Raw genomic sequence first — 27,481 nt, 5'->3', positions numbered from 1 at the left:
CAATTAAAAACTTAAAAAAAAAAAAACCCTTTAAGTGATAATGACAAGCATATACAGGATGATGTCCTCTGAATATCGCATACTACACCTAAATGGCAGAAGTTGAACGCCCCTGTCACAGCCTTCTCATTTCCCATTACGAAATGAATCACATAGAGAACGTGTGTACATAAAAACACAAGCAGGCCTCCACAGACACAAACATACCTCGACAAGAAGCTCAGACTTGACCGTTTTGCTCACTGTAACAACAGCATATGTCTCACTTAGTGATCAGTGGAAAAGATAGGTGGAGTTTTATTGTGAAAAGCCATGTGGGAATGCCTGACAGCTGTGCAGGAAAGAGCTTCACAAATCTTTGTGGGGAGATGGTCCCAGAGGAAGAGCGATTCTCTTTGGAATTTTTCTTTGTGCCATTTGTCTCAAATACGTATTATCTGCAGCAGAACCACTGATATACAAAGAATGGGCTGGCACACTAAAATGATTTCATACTTAGTGATTACTTTTCTAACACACTAATTAGCCTCAAGGAAGAAAGAAATCTTCTTTGGTTGCAAACCCAGAGGTCACAGAGGCCAGGTACTAAAAGACTTGAAAGATTCTTCAAATGCTTCCATTACTCTTTTATGTACTAAGATAATACGGCAGTGACAGTATGGTAACGAGGAACTTTAAAAAGCGCATTAATTTGCAAAAGCCATTATGGAACAAACGAGGTCTCTGTAGTACATGAAAAGGTGTCTGCAGAGAGTTAATACGCCTCTTGATCGGTCTAATCTCAGAAATAACCTGAACAATAAAATAATCTAGTTCACGGAACACTTGCAGCTGTGGCAGTCTCCCTGCCAGACGCCCTCTCAACTTGTAAAAAGAAAGCAAAACAACGTTATCAGGTTAGGTCGGAGCAAAAGAAAGACAGAAGCTCAGTATATGGCTGTCACTGTCTTACAGCACTTTGTTATCGAAGAATTCACAAATTCTTCTGGATGACGAGAACAGTCTTTTCAAAGTAGGTCACTGAAAATAAACTAAGCAACAGTGAAAACTCAGACGAGCCCTTAACATTTTAAACTTCAATAAAGGAATAGGGTTAGGCTTCCCTCTAGTGGAAGTTCAAGAGAATTCAACAAATACTTTTCAAACATTTTACCAGTTTTAGGATAAAAGGCATGCTGTGGTTATTTCAGAAGAAGAACGTGTACAGCATCTGGCTGACAACATTCCATTTGTCTCCTTATTCACGATCTCTCAATGTGCAGAATGCTACCCTGTTCATCAACACATTTCATGCTGTGACTGCATTCTACACAGTTTTACAGGACAAGCTAAATTGCATAACATCTATCCAAACCCTTCTGTCAAAGAACAGGGGTTTTGTAAATTCAAAGGCTAGAGAGAGACTTCCGCTAGAACGTCAGTATCTTTTCTTTTTTAATGTTTATTTGTTTATTTAGAGAGAGAAAGCACGAGCAGGGGAGGGACGGGGGGCGGGGGGGCGGAGAGAGAATCCCAAGCAGGCTCCGTGCTATCAGCACACAGACCAACTCAGGGCTTGATCCCATGAGCCATGAGATCACGGCCTGATCCAAAATCAAGAGTTGGACGCTTAGCAGACTAAGCCACCCAGGCGCCCCTAGAAAGTCAGCATCTCGATGGGGGGCACCCAGTGTTGGTCAGTGCTGTATTCCCAGAGCCTACAAAGAGCCCATGGCTCACAGTAGAAGCCACATTGGTGCTAAGCATGGAATGGGTCCTATATTTACACGTGTCATCTCATTCAACCCTCCGACTGCCCTCGGAGGCAGGTACTCTCATTCTCTTTCTGCAGACAAAGAAGCAAGCTTGGAGCAGCCAAGAAACCTGCATGGGTCTCACAGGAAGTTGCGAAACTGGGATCCAAACCTAGGTCTGAGACTAGTCCACAGCCGTTATTTTCCAGTTCCCAGTATTTATCATGTCCTTTTTAAATGACAAACTACCACTAATTATCTATTACACAGGCTTATGTAAGATGAAGGGATCACAATCCATTTGAAAAAAGAAAAAAATGAAGGAATTATCCATTCTCACTTCACAATTCCCAAGGGATCATGTCATCAGAAGTCATATGTATTAAGCAATAGGATAAGGGAGCTAAAAGCATCATCAAAGGTTCAAATCTCTCCCATCATGTAATTCTGTTACTCTGTAATAAGCATCTCTAGATGCCCTAGAAAACGAAGCAAGACTAAAAGTGCTGTGTGGCCTGGAAGATGGAGGGACTGATTGGATGTGATGTTAGATCTGACAGCAACAAAGCACAAGGTTCAAAGAAGTTAGGGGAATCCTGTGACTGCATACAGGTCAGTTAGTCCCTCTTAGTTTTTCAAACTTTTTTACTATTGCTTAACTATTTAAGCTTTGTAACATATCAAAGTGTTCAGGTGGTAAGAGATATTTTACTTTTTTGAGGCTACCAAAAAATAAAAGAATCCAGTAACATATGAGCAAACATTTACAGCACTGTTTCCAATATCTAAGAATGATACATAAACTCCTTAAAATGACTTCATAAAATACCTTAATGATCTAGATACATGTTTACACGACTCTGCCCACCAAATCTGGCTTTAAGATATTTTCCTATTGTAAAGAGTATCAGCACCCATTCCAAGACATTTAAGTTACTTATCTAAAAGTCTCAATTTCAACACACTCTCTGTGGCCAACAATTCTAGGCCAACAAATACTAGGCCTCTGAACTCCCAGATTTGACCAGCTATCTGTGCCACAGTTAGTCGTTCATTACTAAGGATCAATATCAGACAAAAAACAGCAATATAGTAAAAACCAAGACAGCATGCTTCAAATGCTAATGGTAATTCAGACTAGCAGTATGTATAAAAACCAACCAGCCAGACTTCAGAGGTATCTTCTTTTTAAAAAATTTTTAAGCTTTATTTATGTTTGAGACAGAGAGAGAGCATGAACGGGGGAAGGTCAGAGAGAGAGGGAGACACAGACTCTGAAGCAGGCTCCAGGCTCCGAGCTGTCAGCACAGAGCCCGACGCGCGGCTCGAACTCACAAACTGTGAGATCATGACCTGAGCCGAAGTTGGTCGCTCAACTGACTGAGCCACCCAGGTGCCCCCAGAGGTATCTTCTAAGCAAACAGAATTCCCTCTTCAAGAAGACCTCAATGCAAGCACCGCGTGTTTTATTGAGCTTCACTTTGTTGTGCTTTGCAGGTACTGTGCTTTTTTACAAACTCAAAGTCTGTGGCAACCCTGCTTTGAGCAAGTTTACTGGTGCTAATTTTCCAACTGCATTTGCTCACTTCATGTGTTCATGTCACATTTTGGCACTTCTCATCATATTTCAAACTTTTTTATGATTATTGTGGGTGATCTGTGATCAGTAATCTTCGATGTTACTATTGTCATTGTTCTGGGATGCCACGAACCACACCCATGATGACGGGGCACCTAATTGAACTAACTGACAAAAGTCGTGTGTGTTTTGACTGTTCCACCAACCGGCCAATCCCCTATCTCTCCCCCTCCCTTGGAGCCTCCCTATTCCCTGAGAAACAACAATACAGAAATGAGGCCAATTAGTAACTGCACAATGGCCTCTAAGCGTTTCAGTGAAAGGAAAGACTCACACATCTCTCGCTTTAAATCAAAAGCTACAGGTCATGATCTCGCAGTCTGTGGGTTCAAGCCCCGCATCGGGCTCTGGGCTCACAGCTCAGAGCATGGAGCCTGCTTCGGATTCCGTGTCTCCCTCTCTCTCTGCCCCTCCCTGCCCCTCCCCCGTTGCTCTCTGTCTCTGTGTCTCAAAAATGAATAAACGTTAAAGAAAAAAAAATTTTTTTTTTTTTTTAAAAGCTAGAAATGACTAAGCTGAGTGAAGATGGCATGCCAAAAGCTGAGACAGGCTGAAAGCTAGGCCTCTTGCACCAAGCAGTCAGCCAAGTTGTGAATGCAAAGAAAAAGTTCTCAAAGGAAATGAAAAGTGCTACTCTAATGAACCCATGAACGACAAAAAAATCAAACGGTCTTATTGCCCACATGGAGAAAGTTTTAGTGGTCTGGACAGATCGAATCAGCCACAGCACGCCTTAGCCAAAGCCTAATTCAGAACCAGGCGCTGACTCTCTTCAGGTCTATGAAGGCTGAGATAGGTGAGGAAGCTGCAGAAGGAACATCTGACGCCGGCAGAGGTTGGTTCATGAGGTTTAAGGAAAGCAGTCGTCTCCACGACACAAAAGAGCAAAGTGAACCAGATAGTGCTGACTGGAAGCTCAGCAAGTTCTCCAGAAGGTCCAACTAAGGTAGTTAATGAAGGTGGCTACACTAACCAACAGATTTTCAGTGTAGACAAAACAGCCTTCAATTGGAAGATGATGCCATCTAGGACTTTCAGAGCTGGACAGAAGTCAATGCCCGGCTTCAAAGCACAGGCTGACTCTCTTGTTAGGGGTAATGCAGCTGCTGACTCTAAGTTGAAGCCAGTCCACAGCAAAACTCTTAGGGCCCTTAAGAATTATGCTAGACCTACTCTGCCTGGGCTCTCTAAAGGGAACAATAAAGCCTGGATGACAGCAAATCTGTTTACCACATGGTTTGCTGAATATTTTTAAGCCCCCTGTGGAGACTACTGCTCAGGAAAAAAAGATTCCTTTCAAAATATTACTGCTCATTGGGGCACCTGGGTGGCGCAGTCGGTTAAGCGGCCGACTTCAGCCGGGTCGCGATCTCACGGTCCGCGAGTTCGAGCCCCGCGTCAGGCTCTGGGCTGATGGCTCAGAGCCTGGAGCCTGTTTCCGATTCTGTGTCTCCCTCTCTCTCTGCCCCTCCCCCATTCATGCTGTGTCTCTCTCTGTCCCCAAAATAAATAAACGTTGAAAAAAAAAATTAAAAAAAAAAAAATTACTGCTCATTGACCATGTACCTGGTCACCCAAGAGCTCAGATGGAGGTGGACTAGGGGATTAGTGTTGTTTTCATGCTGCTGACACGACACCCATTCTGCAGCCCATGGATCAAGGAGTCATTGTGGCCTTCAAGTCTTAGTATTTAAGGAATCCATTTCACAAGGCTGTAGCTGCCATAGATAGTGATTCCTCTGATGGACCTGGGCAAAGCAAATTGGAAATCTTCAACAAAGAAGTCACCCTTCCAGGTTCCACTAAGAACATTCATGATTCATAGGAAGAGGTCAAAATATCAACATGAACAAGAGTTTGGAAGAAAGTAACTCCAACCCTGATGGAAGACTTGGAGCAGTTCAAGCCGTCTGTATGGGAAGTAACTGCAGATGTGGGAGAAAAAGCAAGAGAACTGAAATTAGCAGTGGAACCTGAAGACGGGACTGAATGGCCGCCACCTCGATAAAACCTGACGAGGAGATGCTTCTTATGGATGAGCAACGAAAGCTGTTTCTCGAGCTGGAATCTACTCCCGGGGACGATGCTGGGAAGACTGTCGAAAGGACAACAGAAGATGTAGAATGTCACATAAACCTAGCTGATCAAGCAGCGGCAGGGTCTGAGCGGACGGACTCCAGTTCTGAGAGAAGTTCTATTGTGGGTGAAAGGCTATCAAACGGCATCACCTGCTACAGAGAAATCATTCATGAAAGGAAGAGCCAATCAATGCCGCAAACTTCATTACTGTCTTACTTTAAGAACTTGCCACAGCCACCCCACCTTCAGCAGGCACCAACCTGACCATCAACATGGAGGCAAGAGCCACCAGAAAGATTATGACTCACTTAAAGCCCAGGTGATGGTTGGCGTATTTTAGCAAGAGTATTTTTTAATTAAAGTACGTACGCTATTTTTTTAGACATGAGGCTATTTCACACTTAATAGACTATAGTGTAGTGTAAAACATAACTTTTATATACACTGGGAAACCAAAAAATTCATTTGACTCATTTTATTACACTATTTGCTTTATTGCAGTGGTCTGGAACCAAACCCACAATGTCTGAGGTATGCCTGTATATTCTATTTTAAGAAAGACGCCTATAAACTGCATTTCCCAAGCAGAATTAACTACAAGAATAATTAGAATTGCAGCAAAATGCATTTAATCAGGAAAGTGCTATCGAACAAAGAACATCTATAAACAGAATGCACTCCCAGCTAGGAAAAAAAGAAGGGAGGTTATCCTATCTGCAAAGACATACACACAAGCAATATACAGCAAATGACTCTGTGAGATACAGGAAGATAAGCCAAAAGAAAGCGGCTAAGAAGAAAATTCCAAATATCTTGGAGACTATTTCTATAGTCAGCCATCAAAGGCCGGACAAGGATCATTACTATCCCCACAAGAGGGAAGTCAGGCAGAGGGCAACCACAGCTATTTGACATTTCTCTTAAGACCCAGAATTGCTTTTTCATGCCCTGCCTTCGGAAATCACAAAACACCACCACCAGAAGAGCTCTGTAACAGCCAGAGACTTAAGAATAGTCAGTCCAAGAGGCTACTGACAGCTTCCGAACTGTCATCCCCACTGAGGGCGTCATCGCTGTGACGGGGATCCTGCATCCACATCTCATTGAACTGCGTGACCCTGAGTGAGCCAGAGTCCCTCCAAGTCTTACTTTCCTTAGCTGTCAAATGGGATAACAATAGCTACTTTCAAAGGTTTCAGGTAAGGATTAAAGATAATGTTTGTAAAGCACCTACCAATGTCTGACATATAACAGGTGCTATAAATGTTAGCTACGGTTACCAGCAACGGCATTCTAAATACCATTCGGGTCCATTTTATCCACACACAAAAAACTGTTGTCAAATTTACTAATGATTTGCTTTGTAAATCATTTTTGTTTTGCTTAAGAAAAGAAAATACTGAAAAACAAGGAGAGATGTAGGGTATCCTCACCTTCTTACCTACAACACTGGATCAGGTTATTGCCCCAGGAAGTTGATCTCCCATGTAGATACTCCTACTCCTACATTTCACTAAGATCTTAAGCTTGGTTAGAAAACAGTGAGCCACAGTGTTATCCTAAAATGTGGCACTGGCAAAGAAAAAAGGCATTTTTTTTAATTATAAACTCAAGAAATCAAGAATATGAGTGTAATTTATTACAATGAAAACTATAATATATGTATTTATAATTATAATTATATATATAATTATAAATATATACATATAAACTTCCACAAGGTATCAATTTAGCCAAACAGATACCCTCATTGAACTGGATTTCTTTCATCTCTCAAGTGTTCAAGGAGGGGAAAAAAAACCTATTTGAAGATATGAAGCTCTAAGAAGACCTCATTTTTAAAGCAATGACTTTTACAGGACATTCTACAACCAGAACAAGTCACTATAACCCCTTTTACTTTATACATTTATACTTTTAAACAGAGAGCTGATGTCACACACAACCCTGAGTCACTCTAAGAATCAACAAATTATATTTCCTAGGCTGAACTGAGGCAGGAAAGGTTAGCATATATTTTAGAAATAACTTCTAGACTTTAAAACCATTTCCTGCCTAATCCTCAGTTAATCAGAACATGAAATTAACTATAACTCACTCTTTTCCAAACAAAATCATGTTGACCAAGACTGTAATGTATTCTTAGAAGGCTTTGAATTCATACTGAGTCCTGTCCAAATTATTTTCATTCCTACAAGTCATGTACAGACACAAACGTTAACACTTACTCAGATTTGCTGCCATGGATTCTAAATCTGCTATTAGACCTGGAAGCTGCTGTAGCTGCTCCTGTAACTCGATGAGGCTCGTCTTCTTTTTCTCCCAGTGTGCGGAGAGCATAACCACCTCACTGTCCACCAGCTGCAACACAGAGGAGCAAGAGTAAAGCAAAACCCGATTTCAGGCACAAGGAAATGACAGTCAGCACAATGAGAGTTGCTCAACGTTAGCTTTAAAAACCCCTCTGCTGGTGTCCCACAACAGGACAACCTAAAGAAAACTGGAGTTGTTTTCTTTCTTAGAAAAGAACCAACTTAATATTCAGTGTGGAAAACCTCAAATTACTGTTGGTCTCCGTGCATCTTTACCCAGAGAAGAGAAAGTTCAGAAATGACCTCAGAAATCACTTCTAAGTACACCCTACTTTTGAGTAAACTATGTATTTGAAAATCCAAATCTAGAAGAAAAATAAATCAAAAAACCAACACTAACAACCAAAAGGAAAACAAAAAACAACCCGAAACACAATTACCGGGTAATTATTTGCTTTACAAAAGGAATTTTTTTTAACAGAAAAGCTCCTTGATGCCTTTAGAATATATAGGATTCACTTTACATTTAAAGAGGAACGTACTGCATAAAGTAAGGTCAACAGTACTTGTCTAGGAAGGAATGACTGAGGCAAGTGATCAATTCCAGAAGAAGGAGAAAAGGATTTATGTCAACAAGGAATTCAGATGTGAAGGGCTCCTAATAGCATGGCAGTGACATACCAGACTGGCCTAAAAGAATTCTAACTTCTTTTACTGAGGACCGTGGAAAAAATGACAGTCATCAGTTTCTCCCAGACAATTTTGTTTTCGTCGTAACACGGTGGGAGAGAGAAGACTTAGGATAAGATTTAGAAGGATCAAGGAGAGGTCATCTTCTGAAAACATCACCAATGGTAAGCAAGCACTGTGAAAGATACCACATTAGTACAGTAAATACAAAGACTGCAAATTCATTATCTAACAGAAAATGTATTTGAATTTTGTCTGAAAATCAGAGTTCACGGTTTAAAAAAAGACAATTTACACATCCCAAGATTAAGATTTTTCAGCAGTTAGAGCACGAATATAACAAACTGTTACTGAATCTCACTAAAGTAACAGAGAACTTTAGAGAAATAAAATATCAAAACTAGATGCAAAATTATTTGTACGTGGTGCTAGATTGCTTGGGTTTCGACATTTTAACATTCAAGAAATTCTCAACATGGAAACAAAAGAACTAAGCTCAGACAGAGAGGGTTAGAAGCTGCCTGGTTTCCTCACTCTGTCCCCCAGGCTCACACACCTCCCCCCTGCTTTTCAGCCCACACTGCAGTGAAGACCACATCATCTCTCCAGACTGAGCTGGAGAGGTGACACCAAGCTTTACTCAAGCTGTACCACTCATTAATTTTGTTTACTTAAAAATGCCTATTGTCGGGGTGCCTGGGTGGCTCAGTCAGTTAAGCATCCGACTTCAGCTCAGGTCATAGTCTCACGGTTTGTGAGTTCAAGCCCCATGTTGGGCTCTGTGCTGACAGCTCAGAGCCTGAAGCCTGCTTTGAATTCTGTGTTTCCATCTCTGTGCCTCTCCTCAGCTTGCACTCTCTCTCTCTCTCTCTCTCTCTCAAAAATAAATAAAACGTTAAAAAAAAAATTTTTTTTAATGCCTACTGCCCACCAGTTTTATAAAGATCCCTAAGAGGAGTCTAAGTAATGCTGAGCAATGTTAATATATATAGCCGTGATGCCAGACTAAGAGAACTGAGGCTTGAAACAAGGATCTGTGTTCATAAAATTTATCCATATAAACTTCTCCTGACCACTCCCTATTTGGGCTATGGGGACACAATGGTGAACGAAACAGAACAAATTCTGCCCACTTGATGCTTATGTCCTGGTAGCAGGTCTCCCAAATTCTTTTAGCTCCGGGTTTTAAACTCTAAAGAAGAAAAAATAATTCCTATATCACAGGCTGACTTGAGGATAAATAATATATTTTTCTAGGTATGTAGTGCATTATTATTTCTTTTTTTTTTTTTTTTTTTACAAAGTCTGTTAAAGCTTAACTATCCTGGTTAATCAGGTGAATCTGAAAAATCTAGAACAATTTTTTGATATTAACCATGTCTTACTGAAAATTAAAGTGCAGCATAAATATTAAAACAACTACAATCTAGGGGCGCCTGGGTGGCGCAGTCGGTTGAGCGTCCGACTTCAGCCAGGTCACGATCTCGCGGTCCGTGAGTTCGAGCCCCGCATCGGGCTCTGGGCTGATGGCTCAGAGCCTGGAGCCTGTTTCCGATTCTGTGTCTCCCTCTCTCTCTGCCCCTCCCTCGTTCATGCTCTGTCTCTGTCCCAAAAATAAATAAATGTTGGAAAAAAAAAAAAAAACAAAAAACAACTACAATCTAGTTCTTGCCTTCCAGAAAACTGAAAATTATATTCTGAATATAGGATATGAGAAATAATATATACAATATAGAAAAAATATATCAGAATACACTAACATGCCATTTTAATTGGAAAGAATGAGAGACTGAACGGATTCAATAATTACGTAATAAAACTAAAACATTTTGAGCATTTTCTGTGTACCAGGCCCTGTGCTAAGCGATTTACATACATTATCTCGCTTAGAGCACACAGCAACCTTATAAACTAAGCACCATTATCACCTCTATTTTACAGAGGAGGAAACTGAGGCGTAATAAAGTTACATCACTTTCCCAAGGGCCAGAGTGGACTGAGATCAATCCTACGGAATCTGACACTGAAGCTCACGTGCTTAATATTCTAGGGCTTGCGCTACAGGCTGTATGAAAGGAAGAAGTGAAAATGCTGGCAAAAGAAAAGGTTCTAAAAAAACGATCAACTTGACTTCATGATAAGAAATGATCACAAGAAGGCTAATTTTTCCACCTCTAAATAAACAGTTCTGAATAAAACCAGATCTAACACCAGGAAATCAAATTTAAGCAGGAAGACAAACCCACAGCTTCATTCCAAAATTCCTTCTGTTGGGTACTAAAGGCAGAATGAAGACACTGGAAGGAGAATGCCAACGAATGACAAGACAGCTAATAATAGTACCCAACTGTATATGAAACTCAATAGTTCAGCGCTTTGGGGGTACATAATTTCATGTGATTGCCAAACAACGTTGTTTGGTAAGCAGGATAGGTGGTGTTATGCGTGCCATTTTATAGATGAGGAAACAAACAACAGAGAGACTTGGTTAGGTGCCCAAGGTCAAACGTGCTAGCGCAGAAACTAGGATTTCCAACCAGCAGTTCGGTGAAACCACAGAAGAGAGCCACACTGGACTGCAAAGACAGAGAAGCACGTCTAATTTAACCAGCTCACACTTCAAATTGTTAAACCATGAATCTTAAGGGTTCAATTTGAAGGCAAACAAGTATTTCACAATAATAGGAATAAGAAAATAATGTACTGAGAGTCTGACTTTTAAAAACTGCCCTCAGAGTCTAACCCCTAACGTCATTATTAACTATTCATTTATATATTGCTAGAAAGAAAAAAAATTTAAGAACTTGTTGAAAAAGAAAAAAGGTGTAGAAAAGCCTAGACAAACCACAACTGTTCATTTTCTAAGATACCATCTGAATTTTAAGACTATACAGTAAGAACTAGCTTTAAAATTTAAGATGAGTATAAAATAATGTGTCAGAAAAGACTGAATGGTTCCTAAGTGTATTTGCCCCAGCAGGTTGAAACTGTTTGGTTCAAGGCCACCAAAGATACAGGAGCAACAGTCTGACAAAATAAACCCATCCTAGGTTAACACCGTGCATATTATAGATAGACGTTTTAAATATTTATGTATGTCTCAACAATACATCAGAGGAATTTAAGATAAATTTTCATTTTTTTTTAAATGTTTTTAATGTTTCTTTATTTTTGAGTGAGAGAGAGGGAGGGAGGGAAGGAGGAAGGGAGGGGTAGAAAGAGGGAGACAGAGAATCCAAAGCAGGCTCCAGGCTCTGAGCTGTCAGCACAAAACCCAACATGGGGCTCGAACCCATGAACCATGAGATCATAACCTGAGCTGAAGTTGGATGCTTAACTGACTGAGCCGCCCAGGCGCCCCAGTAAACTTTCATCTTTAAAGCTGAGTACTATATTTCTGGAAAACAACAGAGGTACTTTTGATCAGATGTGGGTCTTACAATAACGCTGTGAATAAATTTAAGAACCTCAAATAGCATGAATTCAACAACGTATCTTACAGGAAATTCGTTCTCCTATATATTTCATTATAAAACACTTTGTACAATCAAAAGAATTACTTGTTAAAGCTCCTCTACAGAATACAGTACTTGTTGAACACTGTGGGCCTCCCCATGCTGATTCACACAGATGCAGTAGTACACTAATCGTCCCTGCTGTGTGGTATTTGATTTTACGAATAACACTAGAATTTATTCTGTAGATGGGACTGTGTAACTGCCGAAAGTTCTGGAAAAGCTGCTCAAACATCCTGGTACAAGTCTCCCGGTGCACATGTGTATGTCTCACAAATGAGTTACAGCTGCATCCAAGATAGTGCCCTCACCTCCCAGACAGGCTCAATGCGACCTGGGATGAGTAGCCACCTGCCCGGGCCTAGCCACCTCTGACTTCAAGGAGCCTCCTCTATTTCCTAGGTAATAAATGCAAAGCTGACATTGTCAGAGGAAATATGTGCCATACCAATGTTCTCAGGGGAAAGCTTGAGCTGCAATGCTCTGGAAATATCCCCAGGAAGAGAACTGCTCTTGGAGACGTATATGCAACTTCAACTCTTACTTAGTGCCAACTCATGCTTTCTAATGCAATCGTGGCAATGGATCTACACCCTCTAGTTCTAGTCGTTCCTCATCATGTTTCTTGCAAGGCAAGAAACCACACTGTCCTCTGCAAATAATGACCATCCACACAGACACTCGAGGCTTAAAGTTTTGTTAATCTAATGAGTACAGATTTGTGGTTTCAATTTGTATTTCTCTGATTACTAATCAACTCCAAAACACATTTTCGTGTTTCCTGGCCACTCTTTTATTTTCTTCTGTAAAATGCCTGGTCATAGCTTTTGCTCACTTTTCTATTGGGTTATCGCCCTCTTTTTATTGGTTTGTTGTTCCTATTTTACGAACACTTGTCCTCTGTATTATGAATTGCTTCACTTTTTCATGGTGTTGTTTAATGAGTAGAACTTCTGATAAAAATTATTAGTATTTTTGGTTGGTACTTTTTATGCCTTCTTTAAGAAATCTTTCTTGGGGCGCATGGGTGGTTCAGTCAGTTAAGCGTCCAACTCTTGATTTCAGCTTGGGCCATGATCTCGATTCATGGGACCAGGCCCCACGTTAGGCTCTGCACTGACAGCATGGAACCTGCTTGGGATTCTCTCTCTCTCTCCCTCTCTCTCTCTGCCCCTCCCCCACTGGTGCTCTCTCTCAAAGTAAATAAATGAACATTAAAAAGAAATCTTTCTCTACCCTGAGGTCTTAAAGGTTGTCCACTATTTTCCAAAAGATGTAATTTCTCTTTCACATTTAACTCTGATGGAGTCAAAATGTGAATGAAGGTCTTCAAGTACTTTTACTCTGGAGGTTCTAGCCAGTATAAAAGATATGAAGAAATGGAAGTTCTACACATTAGGAGGGAAGCAACAAAACTTACCATCTACACAAAACAACTCCAGGGCCCACATACAAATTATTGGAAAAGCAGATTTAGCAAGATGGCTGAATATGGGATCGATATGCTGTGAGTCAAATAAATACTTCAGGTTTGGGGAAATTTATCAGGACAAAGAAGTTAACTTTCTACAAAAACTTGCTAAATCATTTTACTTTAATTAGATGCTGAATTGTACTGAATCCCTGTGTTTAATTGTATGATATTATACAACTGGTCCGTTATATTTTCTGCATCTGATGGCCACGTATTTTTCTTCTTTAATATATTCACGCGGTCAGTTGCATTTATCAAATCTCTGATGTCTACCTTTTAATCCTGGAATAGACCTGGCGGACAGGATTTTGGTTTTTACGCATTGCTGGGTCTGTCTGCCAACACAAGCATACGGTGTAGGATGTCCGCCAAAGAATGCCTTTTGTTGATCATCCAGCACTCACAGGACATCCACATGACAATACCAAGTTCCAGCTAATATTTACGTAGGAAAACTTTATATGCCAGCTTGACCCCCACTTTAAAACAGTGTGCGAGAAGATGCCCAAATTGTATTTCAAACACAGCTGTTAGAATATCACAACCACGATCCAGCATGAGGAGCACATCCACAAAGGAGGTGCATATTGCTGGCGCTCAGAGGCCGCACGACTGCACATAAGCAACGCTTTATTAACAGTCATGTTAAAAGTCTGGTAATCAATCGGAAAACTATGCTTTAAGCACTCTACATCCTAACACATTGCTCCAGGTACAGACATTTTGCTGGTTTTAAATATAGTTAAGCAAGCTGGTTGAGGGCTGTGGGTGACACGTCATAACTTTTCCAATTTAGAATATGGGAAATAGACTCCTTGTCAGAGCTTTTGCATGGAACATCTGACTTTCAGAAACTGAAGTTAAGTGAGATGAGGACTTTGTTCATAATTTTTATATCTATATTCATGAGTGAGACTGGACCTCAGTGTCACTTTCTCATACTTCCCTTGTTTGGTTTCAGTATTAAAGTTATGTTAGTCTCATTCAGTGGGTTGGGCACAGTTTCCTCTTTTTCATTTGCTACAAGAGTTGGTCTAACACTGAAACGGTAGATTCCCCAAGTTTGATAGAACTCTTCTATCTAACTCTGCAGCACTTTCTGAGCAGAAACAATTTTTAATCACTAATGCAATTTCCTATTCCCTATTTGAATTGCTTCTAGAATTGATTTTGGTAAAAATTTCTAGGATTTTTGCTATTTCATCCAAGTTTTCAAATTTGTCAGAGTTGTTCATAAACTCAATCTTTTTGCTCTCTGTGATAACTGGTAACATTCTCTTCAATTCTTAACATTATTTGTCTCTTGATGAACACCATTAGAGATTTATCTACTATATTAGTCTTTTCTAAGAACGTTTCACTTTGGAGGCACCTGGCTGGCTCAGTCGGTAGAGCACACAACTCTTGACCTCAGGGTTGTACATTCAAGCCCCACGCTGGGTGTAGAAATTACTTAAAAATAAGTAAAACTTTAAAAAAAAAAAAAAAGAACTTTTCACTTTTAGTTTCGACTGTATTTTTATATTCTATTTACTTCTCTTATCTCTATCATCTTTTCCATTCTTTCCTAAAGGCTTATTCTGTTTGCTTTCCAAATTCTTAAGTTAGTTTAGGTCACTGTCAGTCTTTCTTTTTTCTCTATAAAACTTCCATCTAAGTAGACTTGAGCAAATTCGACAGCTTACATGTAAATTTTAAAGTTTTCAATACCAAGATGCTTGGGTGGCTCAGTCAGTTAAGTGTCCGGCTTCGGCTCAGGTCATGATCTCATGGCTTGTGAGTTCAAGCCCCGCGTCGGGCTCTGTGCTGACAGCTCAGAGCCTGGAGCCTGCTTCAGATTCTGTGTCTCCCTCTCTCTCTCTGCCCTCCCCTGCTCTATATCTCTCCCACTCTCTCAAAAATAAATATATTTTAAAAACGTTTTTCAAAATAAAGTTTTCAATAATTTTCCTGCTTTGAACCATAAATTAGTCATAATATTTTTTATTTCCAAATCTATGGAATTTTCAAAATTGTCTTCCTGTGTTGATTTTCAGCTTCATTTGCAGTGGGATCAGAGAACAGTCTGTATGACTTCACTTATACGAAACTTGTTGAGAATTGCTTTACAGCTCAGTAAGTGGTCAATTTTCAAGTGTTCTAAACATGCTGTAAAGAACCTGTACTTTACATTTGCTAGGACAGTGTTCTACATTTGTCCGTCAAGTCAAATTTGTTAATCACATTATTTAAATCTCCTATATCCATACTTCTTTAATCTTGGGTTTTTTTTTTCTTTTTCTATCAACTAAGAGGAATGATTTAAAATTCTCCCATTTTGATCACGGATTTATCTGTTTTTTCCCTTGTAGTTCTATTGGTCTTTTATATATTTAGTTTTTCCTATAGTGCCTTTCCCTCATTATTTCTAGAATGTTTATTAGATAAGCTGATCCATATGAAACACTAACTTTACAGAGCAAAATTAGTCCAATACTGGTAATCTCACTGGGTTCAACCTAAAGATCTTCTGTAACTATTCTCTACTAACCCCTCTTTCATATTTATCTCCGAGATTCCTCATCTCAGAGATCCCTTTCTTATCTCTGAGATCCCTTTCTTACCTCAGATATCTCTTCCTTATCTCCAAGATCCCTTCCTTACCTCCGAGATCCCTTCTAAGTAGGTGACTTTCTTTCTTCATTGCTATATTCTTTCTTCAGCTGTATACAATTGCTGTTTAAGCACACACTTTGGATTTTTAATGTCACTGACTTTTTAAAGTCTGTTTGACAAAGCCTTATTCCTTACTCATTTTTTAATCCACTTTTATCTCTTTAAAAGACTCTGCATATACCTATTTAACAGTCTATATCCAACAGTGCAGTATCTAATGTCTTTTGTAGGTCTAAGTCTTATTCTTTGGTTCTGGTGCCTCTCAAACTTTTCATAATATATCTGTGTGTTTGCTAAATTTTTTTTTTTTTTTGAGAGGTGGCAGAAAATAAATCTGTAGGAAAAAAAAGAAAGTTGGGTCTGTTGAAATATTGAGGGGCCTAGGTTTACACAGTTTCATCCACACAGACTTTGTGTTTGTTTCTGTTGGGTGTCAAAGAACACAGTCACCTGTGTTTCCTTTATTCTTAATTCAGTGTTTCCTCAATTATGCAGGAAGTATGGAGGGGGGCTCCGCACTGATACGAGGCCAAGATGATGGTAACAAATCTAGAAACAGGACTGTATTTTTTTCCAGCTGTTACAAAGACAGATTTCCCTGTTGCCTCCTTTTGTAGACAGGTAGCTTTTTTTCCCCTACCTTAACCTTTCACTGAGGGATACAGCTGCTTCAAAGATTCAGGAGCTGTATGCGTCTCAGACCCAGTTCCCCACAGAGTCTCCTTTCGCCATAAATCTTGAAGCTTTTATTTTAGTATTTGACCCCAGCTTCCATATTTGTTTTTTTTAACCACTCTGATTTCGGTTCCCTTTTTTCTTCTGTTTTCTTTTTTTTACCCCCCCTTTAGGATCTCCCTTTTGTGTGAGCCTAATGCATTAAATAATTTTTAAAATATCTATCCAGCATTTAAGTGTTTTACAGCTACAGGGCTTTTCAAAGTACCTAGTCTGCCTTACTACCAGAAACCTATATTCCCCCTTGTCAGTAATTTCTAAGAGAAACACTAATGTCTAATTTTCATCACATATATTACTCTTCTCTATGTAACTATTACAGCTTCCCACATCTAGGTAAGTGGTTAAGAAAGTCAGTCTATGTTAATTATAATTCAGAATCGCGGAAGTGTTTTTATAAAGAAGTAAGTCTGACTGACAACCATAGGACAGAGTATTTAATCTTGGCTAATAAAGCTATAAGTACGTGTACCAAATACTTTTCATCACAATCACCTTTATACACAATAAAAGTACACTTTATAAAAAGTACAATCACTTTTATACATTATATACTCTACACATAGTGCCTCAAAATAGTTTGTTCCCCTAAGTGAATTGAGGGTGACCCCTGAAACTTTTACATTTATTTGGTAAGCAAATTAATGGTTTTAGGCATCAGATTCAACTTCAAAACATTATACTGAGATGAACCAAATATCTCCTTGAGACTTGAGGATAAAAGTCATAAACTCTCTAAGCCTAACTCAGCTTAGATTTAGTTGAGAAAAATTGCAAAAATTTAATTTAGGGAGTTTCATAACTACTAAATTCAATTTCAGATATCCTGCAAGATACTTTAATGCAATTCCAAATTTAATTTCTTAACATTTAACTCTGCAAAAAGAGATTTCCCCCCAAGGTTAGCCCATTCTTTACCTCTCCAGCACTTGCGCATTCCTTGGCTCTTCTGTGAAGTGCAGCCCATGTATCTTCATACCTAAAAAAAGCCAAAAATAATTCTCAATGCAAACCACACATTTAAAAAAAACACTATCTAAAGTTGAACCTGGGGGCGCCTGGGTGGCTCAGTCAGTTAAGCATCCGATTTTGGCTCAGGTCATGATCTCACGGTCCGTGAGTTCAAGCCCCGCATCAGGCTCTGTGCTGACAGCTTGGAGCCTAGAGCCTGCTTCAGATTCTGTCTTCAGTCTCCCTCTTTCTCTGCCCCTCCCCTGTTCATGCTCTGTCTCTGTCTCAAAAATAAATAAACATTAAAATAAATAAATAAAGTTGAACCTGGAACTCCTATGGTGCCAAGAAAGAAAAAAAAAGAAAAAGAGAAAGAAAAAGAAAAAAGCAACTCAAAAAACAATAGGATTTCACAAGGACACAGAAGAAACCTGAAGCAGCTTCCAATGGCCAAACCTGGGACAATCTGAGCAGCAAACTAATAATGGTAGTAATGAGTTATAACTAGAAGAATAAAACAAACTTCCAAGAGTTCACAGTGTTTTATTTTTTTTTTTAATTTTTTTTTTTTAACGTTTATTTATTTTTGAGACAGGGAGAGGCAGAGCATGAACGGGGGAGGGTCAGAGAGAGAGGGAGACACAGAATCTGAAACAGGCTCCAGGCTCTGAGCTGTCATCACAGAGCCCGACACGGGGCTCGAACTCACGGACCGCAAGATCATGACCTGAGCCAAAGTCAGACGCTCAACCGACTGAGCCACCCAGGTGCCCCCACAGTGTTTTAAATGAATAACTGAATAAATGAATGGGGAAGATGGGAAAAGTACTTCTGTAGAATTCCATTAATAACTGTAGAAAAAAATGATAAAAATAAAAAAATCACCACTTCCTAAGCACAACAATAACTGTTTCAGGAAAGAATTCTAATGGATGCTAAAATTCCTGGGTGAAATTAGGAAGAGAAACAAAATATTTACATAGTCTCAAGGTATCTCCCCAAAGGACACACATAAATTAAAAGGGGGGAAACAGTGTAACAGTGTAGAAACCATGAAGACACTTCCTTAACCAAGTGATCAAGACTAATGAAACACATAAACATCATGTGCCTACTAATATGATGCCCTGAAAAGGACACAACACTGCCCTCCTGGTATTCTTGCCAAAACACCACTGACTTGAATTTAACCATGAGAAAATAGCACATAAACCCAAACTGAGGGGCATTCTGCAAAATAACAAAAAAATACTCTTCAAGTGTCGAGGTTATGAAAAACAAAGACTCGGGAACTGTGCCAGATTAATGGAGATGAAGGAGATAGAGTGACTAAGTACAATTTATGATCTTGGATTGGATCCTGGTCCCCAAATAAGGACATTTGTGGGATAGCTGATGAAATCTGAATGAGGTCTGTCGGTTATAGGGTAGTATCAATTTCCTGGTTTTAACAATGATACTCTTTAATAAATGTACTCAGTAAGAGTACAACTGGTAGATCATTAACAATAATCTTCAAATATGCAAAGCAATAATTGACACCATTGAAGGGGGAAATAAACCATTCTCCAATAACAGAGACTTCAATACCTCACTCTCAATAATGGTTAAAATGACCAGACAAAAGATACTTAAGAGAGGACCTGAACACCACAATAAACCAACTAGATATATAAATATATACAGAACATTCTACCCAACAGCAGCAGAATACACATTCTTCTCAAGTGTACATGGGAAATTTTCCAGGATGGATCATTTGCTAAGCCACAGATTAACTCTCAATAAATTTTTTAAAGGGGAGTAAATGAGAAATCTCTGAACCTATTGCTCAATTTTGCTGTGAACCTAAAATTGCTCTAAAAACAGCCCATACATACATACATATATATATATACATATACACATATGTATACATATATACATATATATATAAGGGTATGTATGTGTGTGTGTATATATATATATATATATATATATATATACACTTTTTTAAAACAAAAAGAGACATAGATATCACACAATGTATCTTTTCTAACCACAATGGGATGAAGTTTGAAATCAAAAAGGGATGAAAGGAAAACTGAAAAATTCACAAATTTGTGGAAATTAAAACTTTTAAATAACCAATGGGTCAAAGAAAAAAAATCATAAATCAGACTGTATTAAGAGATGAATGAAAATAAAACTACAACATACCAAAACTTAAGGACTCAAGAAAAACAGGGCTAAGAGTGAAATTTATAGCTATAAATGCTTACATTAAAAAGGAAGGAAGATCTCAAATCAACAGCCTGACTTCACAACTTAAGGAAGTAGAAAAAGAATAAACTGAACCCAAGCTACCAGAAGGAAGAAAAAGTAAACATTAGGGCAGATAAATAAAATAGTGAATAAAAATATTGAGAAAAATCAGTGAAATAAAAAATTGGTTCCTTAGAAAGATTCACAAAATTAAATCTTTAAGTGGACTAAGGAGGAAAAAAAAGAAGACTCAAAATTAGAAAGAAAAGTGGGAAATTATCAATTTTACAGAAATAAAAAAGGATTATAGGGGAGTACTATGAGTAACTGTATGCCAACAAATTGGATAACCCAGATGTAATGGACAAATTCCTAGAAACATAAAACCTACCAAGACTGAATCCCAAAGAAACAGAAAATCTGAAAAGACCCATAATTAGTAAGGAAGATTGCATCAGTCACTGAAAATCTCGCTCCTGAACAATCAATAAATCAAAGAAGACATTAAACAGGAAATAAAAATGTATCTTGAAACAAATTAAAATGGAAGTACAACATACTAAAACTTATGGGACACAGTTCTAAGAGGAAAGTTCATAACAAATGCCTATATTAAAAAGAAAGATCTCAAATAAACAACCTAAGTTTCTACACTTTAAGAAACCAGAAAAACGAAAAGGGCCCAAAGTTAGCAGAAGGAAGGAAATTATAAAGATTAGAGAAAAAATAAATGAAATAGAGAACAGATAAACAATAAAAAAGATTAACCAACCTAAGAGTTGATTCTTTGGAAAGACAAAATTGACAAAACTTTAGCCTAGACTAACTAACCATGGAAAAATGACAGAGGACCCAAACCCAGAAAACTATAAATGAAAGAGGAGACATTACATTTGACACCACAGAAAAACAAAGGATCATAAGAGGGTACTATGAACAACTATACACCAACAAACTGGACAACCGAGAAGAAATGGAAAAAGTCTTAGAAACATACAAACTGGGGCACTTGGGTGGCTCAGTCGGTTGGGCGTCCGACTTCAGCTCAAGTCATGATCTCACAGTCCGTGAGTTCAAGCCCCGCGTCAGGCTCTGGGCTGACGGCTCAGAGCCTGGAGCCTGTTTCAGATTCTGTGTCTCCCTCTCTCTCTTCCCCTCCCCCACTCACGCTCTGTCTCTGTCTCTCTCAAAAATAAACATTAAAAAAAAAAAAAACTTTAAAAAAGAAACATACAAACTACCATAATGGAATCAGAAAGAAACAGAGAAGTTTGAATAGCAATTACTAGTAAGAAGATTGAATCAGTAATCAAAAATCTCCCAATGAAGGAAAAGCCCAGCATGAGATGGCCACACTGGTGAATTTTACTAAACATGAAATGTTTCTTCTTGAAAAGAAGAATCAATGCCAATCCTTTTCAAACTCTTCCAAAAAAAACTGAAAAGGAATGCTCCCAAACTCATTTGAGGAGGCTAGCAGTACCCTGAAACCAAAGCCAGAAAAGGACACTATCAGAAAAGAAAACTACAGACCAATATCCCTGATGAATAGATGGATGTAAAAACTCAGTAAAATACCAGCAAGTCGAATTCAGCAGTACATTAAAATAATCATGGGGCGCCTGGGTGGCGCAGTCGGTTAAGCGTCCGACTTCAGCCAGGTCACGATCTCGCGGTCCGTGAGTTCGAGCCCCGCGTCGGGCTCTGGGCTGATGGCTCAGAGCCTGGAGCCTGTTTCCGATTCTGTGACTCCCTCTCTCTCTGCCCCTCCCCCGTTCATGCTCTGTCTCTCTCTGTCCCAAAAATAAATAAACGTTGAAAAAAAAATTTTTTTAAATAATCATTCACCATGATCAAGTAGGATTTACACCTGGGATAAAAAGATGGTTCAACCTCTACTAATCAATGTGATATAGCACATTAATAGAACTGAAAAAATATCATAAGATCATCTTGATAGATGCAGAAAAAGCATTTGATAAAATTCAGCATCTGTTCATGATAAAAACTTAACAAATTATGTATAAAAGGAATGTAACTCAACATAATAAAAGCCATATATAAACTTACAGCTAACATCATACTCAGTGATGATAGGCTGTAAGTTTTCCTCTAAGATCAGGAACGAGGGCTCCCACTCTCACCATTCCTATTCAACACAGTACTAGAAGTCCTTGCCAGAACAATCAGGAATGAAACACAAGGCATCAGAATTGGAAAGGAATAAGTAGAGTTGTCTCTATTTGTAAATGACATAATTTTATATATAGAAAATCCTAAAGACTCCATCAAAAAAAACCTGTTAGATCTAACCAACAAACTCAATAAAACTGCAGGATGCAAAATTAACATACAAAAATCAGTAGTGTTTCTATACACTAACAACAAATCATCTGAAAAATAAAATGATCTCATTTACAATAGCAACAGAAACAATAAAATAGTTGGGAATAAACTTAACCATGAAGGGGAAAGATCTCTACTCTGAAAGGTATAAGGTAATGATGTAAGAAATCAAAGATGAAAATAAATGGAAAGGTATCCCATGTTCATAGACTGGGAAAATACTGTTAAAATGTCAATACTACCAAAAGCTATCCATAGATTAATGCAATCCCTATCAAGATTCCAATGACATTTTTTTTTTAAGTAGAAAAAGCAATCCTAAAATTTATATGGAACCACAAAGACACCAAATAACCAAAGCAACCTAAGAAACAAGAATAAAGAGGCATCACATTTCCCGATTTCAAGATACAGTAATCAAAACAGTAATCAAAACAGTCTGGAACTGGCCTAAAAACAAATAGATCAATGGAACAGAATAGAAAGTCCAGAAATAACCCCAAGCACACATGGTCAACTAATATTTGACAAGTGAGCTAAGAATACTCAATGGAAAAGACAGTCTCTTCAATAAACGGTCCTAGGAAAATGGGATATTCACATGTAAAATAATGAAACTATACCCCTAACTTATACTCTCACAAAAATTAACTCAAAATGGATTAAAGACTTAAATGTAAGACATGAAACCATGAAACTCCTGGAAGAAAACACAGGTAAAAAGTTCCATGACATGGGTCTTGGCAATGGTTTTTTGGCTATCAAACCTAAAGTACAAGCAACAAAAAGCAGTGGGAATATATCAAAATAAAGAGCTTCTGAAGAGCAGAAGAAATAACAAAGTGAAAAGACAGCCTAAAGGGAAAAAAAAATTTCCAAACCATGTATCTGATAAAAGATTAATATCTAAAATATATAAGGAACGCATACAACTCAATACCCAAAAAACCCCAAATAATGTAATTTTTTAAATGTACAAAAGATGTTACTAGACATTTTTCCAGAGATATATGAATGGCTAACAGGTATATGAAAAGATGCTCAACATCACTAATTATTACACAAATCAAAACCACAAGGAACTACCACCTTCCACCTGTTAGAATGGCTATCATCAAAAAGATACAACAAATTCTGGTGAGGACGTTGAGAAAGAGGAACCCTCGGTTGCACCGTTGGAGGGACTGTAAACAGGTAGAGCCACTATGGAAAACATAACAAAGGATCCTTAAAAAATTAAAAACAGAAATACCACACGATCCAGTAATCCCACCAGTTCTGGGTATTTACCCAAAGGAAACAACACTAACTCAAAAAGATATCTACACCCCCCCTGTTGATAGTGGCATTATTTACAATAGTGAAAACATGGAAACAGCCTAGGCATCCACTGATGGGTGAGTGATGCATGTATATATATATGTGTGTATATATATACAGAGTATATACAACGGAATATTATTCAGCCATTAAAAAAACGAGGAAAACCTGCCATTTGTGACAACATGAATGGACTCTGAGGCCGTTATGCTAACCAAAGTGAAATAAATCAGACAAATAATCGTGCAATCTCACTTACAAGCAGAATAAAAAAAAAAAAAAAATCCGAACCGAGAGAGATCAGATTTGTGGCTACCAGAGGCAGAGCGGAAGAGGAAGGAATTGGAGAAAGGTGGTCAGAAAGTATAAACTCCTACTACAATGTACCATACAACATGATGTGTATAGTAATACTAACATATACGAAAGTTAAGAGTTCTCATCACAGGAAAAATTTTTATTTTTTTGCTTTTTTGTTTTATCTCTCTGAGATGATGGATGTTAACTCGTTGTTGTGATCATTTCACAATACACGGAAGTCAAACCACCATACTGTACACTTTAATCTTATACAGCGACATATCTAATTATATCTCAATAAAACTGGGAAAAAAATGTTTTAAACCTCCCCAAAAAAGAAAAGCCTGGGTCCTGATGATTTCACTGATGAATTCTGCCCCACATTTAAAAAACACCAAACCATCTGAAACTCTTCCAAAAAACTGAACAGGAGGGAACACTCCCTAATTGTAAGGCCAGCATTATCCTGATACCTAAGCCAGACAAAGACACTACAATAAAACGACATATCCTACATAAACAGTGATGCAAAGTGAATTCAGGAGCATACTGAAAGGATTACATGCCATGACCTATTGGGATTTTTTTCCTAGAATTCAAGAATGGTTCCACATATGGAAACCAATCAATGTAATATGCCACAGTAATAAAATCAAAGGGAATAAATACATAACTTCAACTGATGTTGAAAAAGCATTTGACAAAAGTCAATACACTTTCATGATAAAAACTCAAAAAACATGGAATAAAAGGAAACTATGTAACATAATAAAACCATATATGAAAAACCCACAGCTATCATCATAGTTGATGGCAAAAGATTGAAAGCTTCTCTTCTAAGACCACAAAAAAGACAAAAATGACTGCTTTTGCTAATTCTATTCAACATAGTACTGGAAGATCTAGCCAGAGCAATTAGGCAAGAAAAAGAAATAAAAGACACCAAACTGGAAGGAAAGAAGTAAAATTATGTTTGCTGATGATATAATCTTAAATGTAGAAAAGCCTAGGGACTCCACAAAAACAAACCCTGTTAGAATAAACAAATTCAGCAAAGTATCAGAATATAAAATCAATGCACAAAGTCAGTTGCATTTCTATATACTGAAAATGAAAATTCAAAAAAGAAATTTAAAAATTCCATTTATGATAACATTAAAAAATTTAGGATTTAACAAAGATGATCAAAGACTAGTACAATGAAAACTACAAAACACTTCTCAAAGAAATTAAAGAAGTCATAAATTGTTGGAAAGATATCCCAGGTTCATGGACTGGAAGACTAATATCATTAAGATGTTGTCAATAATAACAGAAAGTAATCGATTAATATTTAAGGCCATCTCTATCGAAATCCCAATGACATTTTTTGTAGAAGCAGAAAAAAATCTATCATAAAATTCATTTGGAATGTCAAGGGACCCTGAATAGCCAAAACAACCTTGATAAGAAGAACAAAGTTGGAGGACTCATACTTCCTGATTTCAAAACTTACTATAGGGGTACCTGGGTGGTTCAGTTTAGTTAAGCATTTGACTCTTGATTTCAGCTCAGGTCATGATCTCATGGTTCATAGGATCAAGCCCTGCATTAGGCTCTGCACTGACAGCATGGAGCCTGCTTGGGATTCTATCTCTCTCTGTCCCTTCCTCACTCATGCTATTTCTCTCTCTCTCTCTCTCTCTCTCTCAAATAAACTTTAAAAAAAACTGCAAAGCTACAGCAATCAAAACAGTGTGCCACTGTTACAAAAACAGAAATCTAGACCAGTGAAATAACCCAGAAAGAAACTCTCACATACATGGTCAAATAATTTTCAACAAGCTTTGCAAGACCACGCAATGGGGAAAGGATAGTCTTTTCAACAAATGGAGCTGGGAAAACTGGATATCCACATGTTAAATAATGAAGTTGGGCCCTTACTTAACATCAGGTACAAAAGTAAACGATATGGATCAAAAATCCAAACATAAGTATTAAAACTATAAAAGTCTTAGAAAAAAAACATAGGAAAAGCTTCATGACATGGGATTTGGCAATGATATCTTGGAGAGGACACCACAGGCACAAAAAACAGACAAACTGGACTTCATCAAAATTAAAAGATTTTGTGCATCAAAGAACACAGAGTAAAAAGGCAACCCACAGGATGGGAGAAAATATTTGCAAATCACGTATCTGATGTGAGATTAATAACCAGACACATACAGAACTCCTAAAACTCAATCACAAAAAACCACCCTATCCAAAAATGGGCAAAAGGCTTGAATAGACATGTTTCTAAAGATAACAACCCAATAAGCACATGAAAAGATGCTCACAATCATCAGTCATTAGGGAAATACAAATCAACACCACAATGACATACCACTTCACACCAATTAGAATGACTATTGTAAAACAAAACAAAACAAAACACCAAAACAGAAAATAACAAGTTTTGCTGAAGCTATGGATAAATGGGAGTGCTGTGTATAGCCAGTGAGAATGTAAAATCATGTGGCTGCTATCTAAATGGTAGAGTGGCTCTTCAAAAACTTAAAAATTGAATGACCACATGATCCAGCAACTGAGTATATACCCAAAAAACCTGAAAGGGTCTTGAAGAGAGATTTGCACACTCCTGTTCATAGCAGCCTTACTCACAATAGCTAAAAGGTGGAAGCAGCCTAAGTGTTCGTTAACAGATGAATGGATAAAAAAAAAAAATATGGATAAACAAAAAATGGATAATGAAACATTAATCAGCCTTGAAAAGAAAATTCTGACATATGCTTGAGCATGGATAAATCTTGAAAACAGTAAGCTAAGTGTAATAAGCCAGTCACAAAAAGACAAATACTATATGGGTTCACTTCTATGAGGTACCTAGAGTAGTCAAATTCATAGAAAAAGAAAGTCAAATGACGGTCACCAGAGACAGGGAAGGGGGCAATGGGGAACTGTTTAATGGGCAAAGAGTTTCAGTTTTGCAAGATGGAAAGTTTTGAAGACTGGATGCATAACAATGTGAATGTACTTAACACTATTGAGTTGCACACTTACAAACGGTTAAGATGGTAAATTTTGTTATGTGTATTTTATTAGTTTTTAACAGTTAAAAATTTGTAATACAGAGATCTGCCATTTAAAATGGTCTTTCCTCCACTTCCTATTAGTTCCGAAGAGAAAAGACTGTGTTTCAAAGCACTGAATGAACACATTAGAGGCATCTTCCTATGGTTGTAAATTTTCGTATTAAGCCCCAAGACACACTCCACTCCAAAAATCTACCACACACATAAGTCTACACTTCTAAAATAAATCTTTCAATGAGGTTCATTCAACTAAATCACTCAATTAAAAAAAAATAAGGATAAAATGTAAGCAATACACCACTGATTAATTTTTACGACACCTTCTTTCATGTTCACTTATGCTCTTCACTCAACAAAACCAAAGAAGTTAATATCAAGTCAAGCACTTTTGAGAAAAGAAAAAAAATCTCT

At 38.0% G+C, this 27,481-nt stretch overlaps 1 protein-coding gene across 2 annotated transcripts in view; it reads right to left on the bottom strand.

The window, feature by feature from the left end:
- Positions 1-27,481, bottom strand: part of DTNBP1 (dystrobrevin binding protein 1) — a 133,020-nt gene that overhangs the window by 92,485 nt on the left and 13,054 nt on the right. For both annotated transcript variants that reach the window (XM_043590776.1, XM_043590777.1), the window contains exons 4-5: positions 17,751-17,811; positions 7,680-7,812 (exon numbers count right to left, since the gene is read on the bottom strand). In XM_043590776.1, the coding sequence (XP_043446711.1) occupies positions 7,680-7,812; positions 17,751-17,811 (194 nt within the window). The remainder of the gene's footprint in view (positions 1-7,679; positions 7,813-17,750; positions 17,812-27,481) is intronic.

This window comes from Prionailurus bengalensis, chromosome B2 (genome assembly GCF_016509475.1).
Source record: "Prionailurus bengalensis isolate Pbe53 chromosome B2, Fcat_Pben_1.1_paternal_pri, whole genome shotgun sequence".
NCBI classification, from domain to species: Eukaryota; Metazoa; Chordata; class Mammalia; order Carnivora; family Felidae; genus Prionailurus; species Prionailurus bengalensis.
Note: the sequence above shows the minus strand (reverse complement) of the source record. Positions and strands in the feature narration are given on the sequence as shown.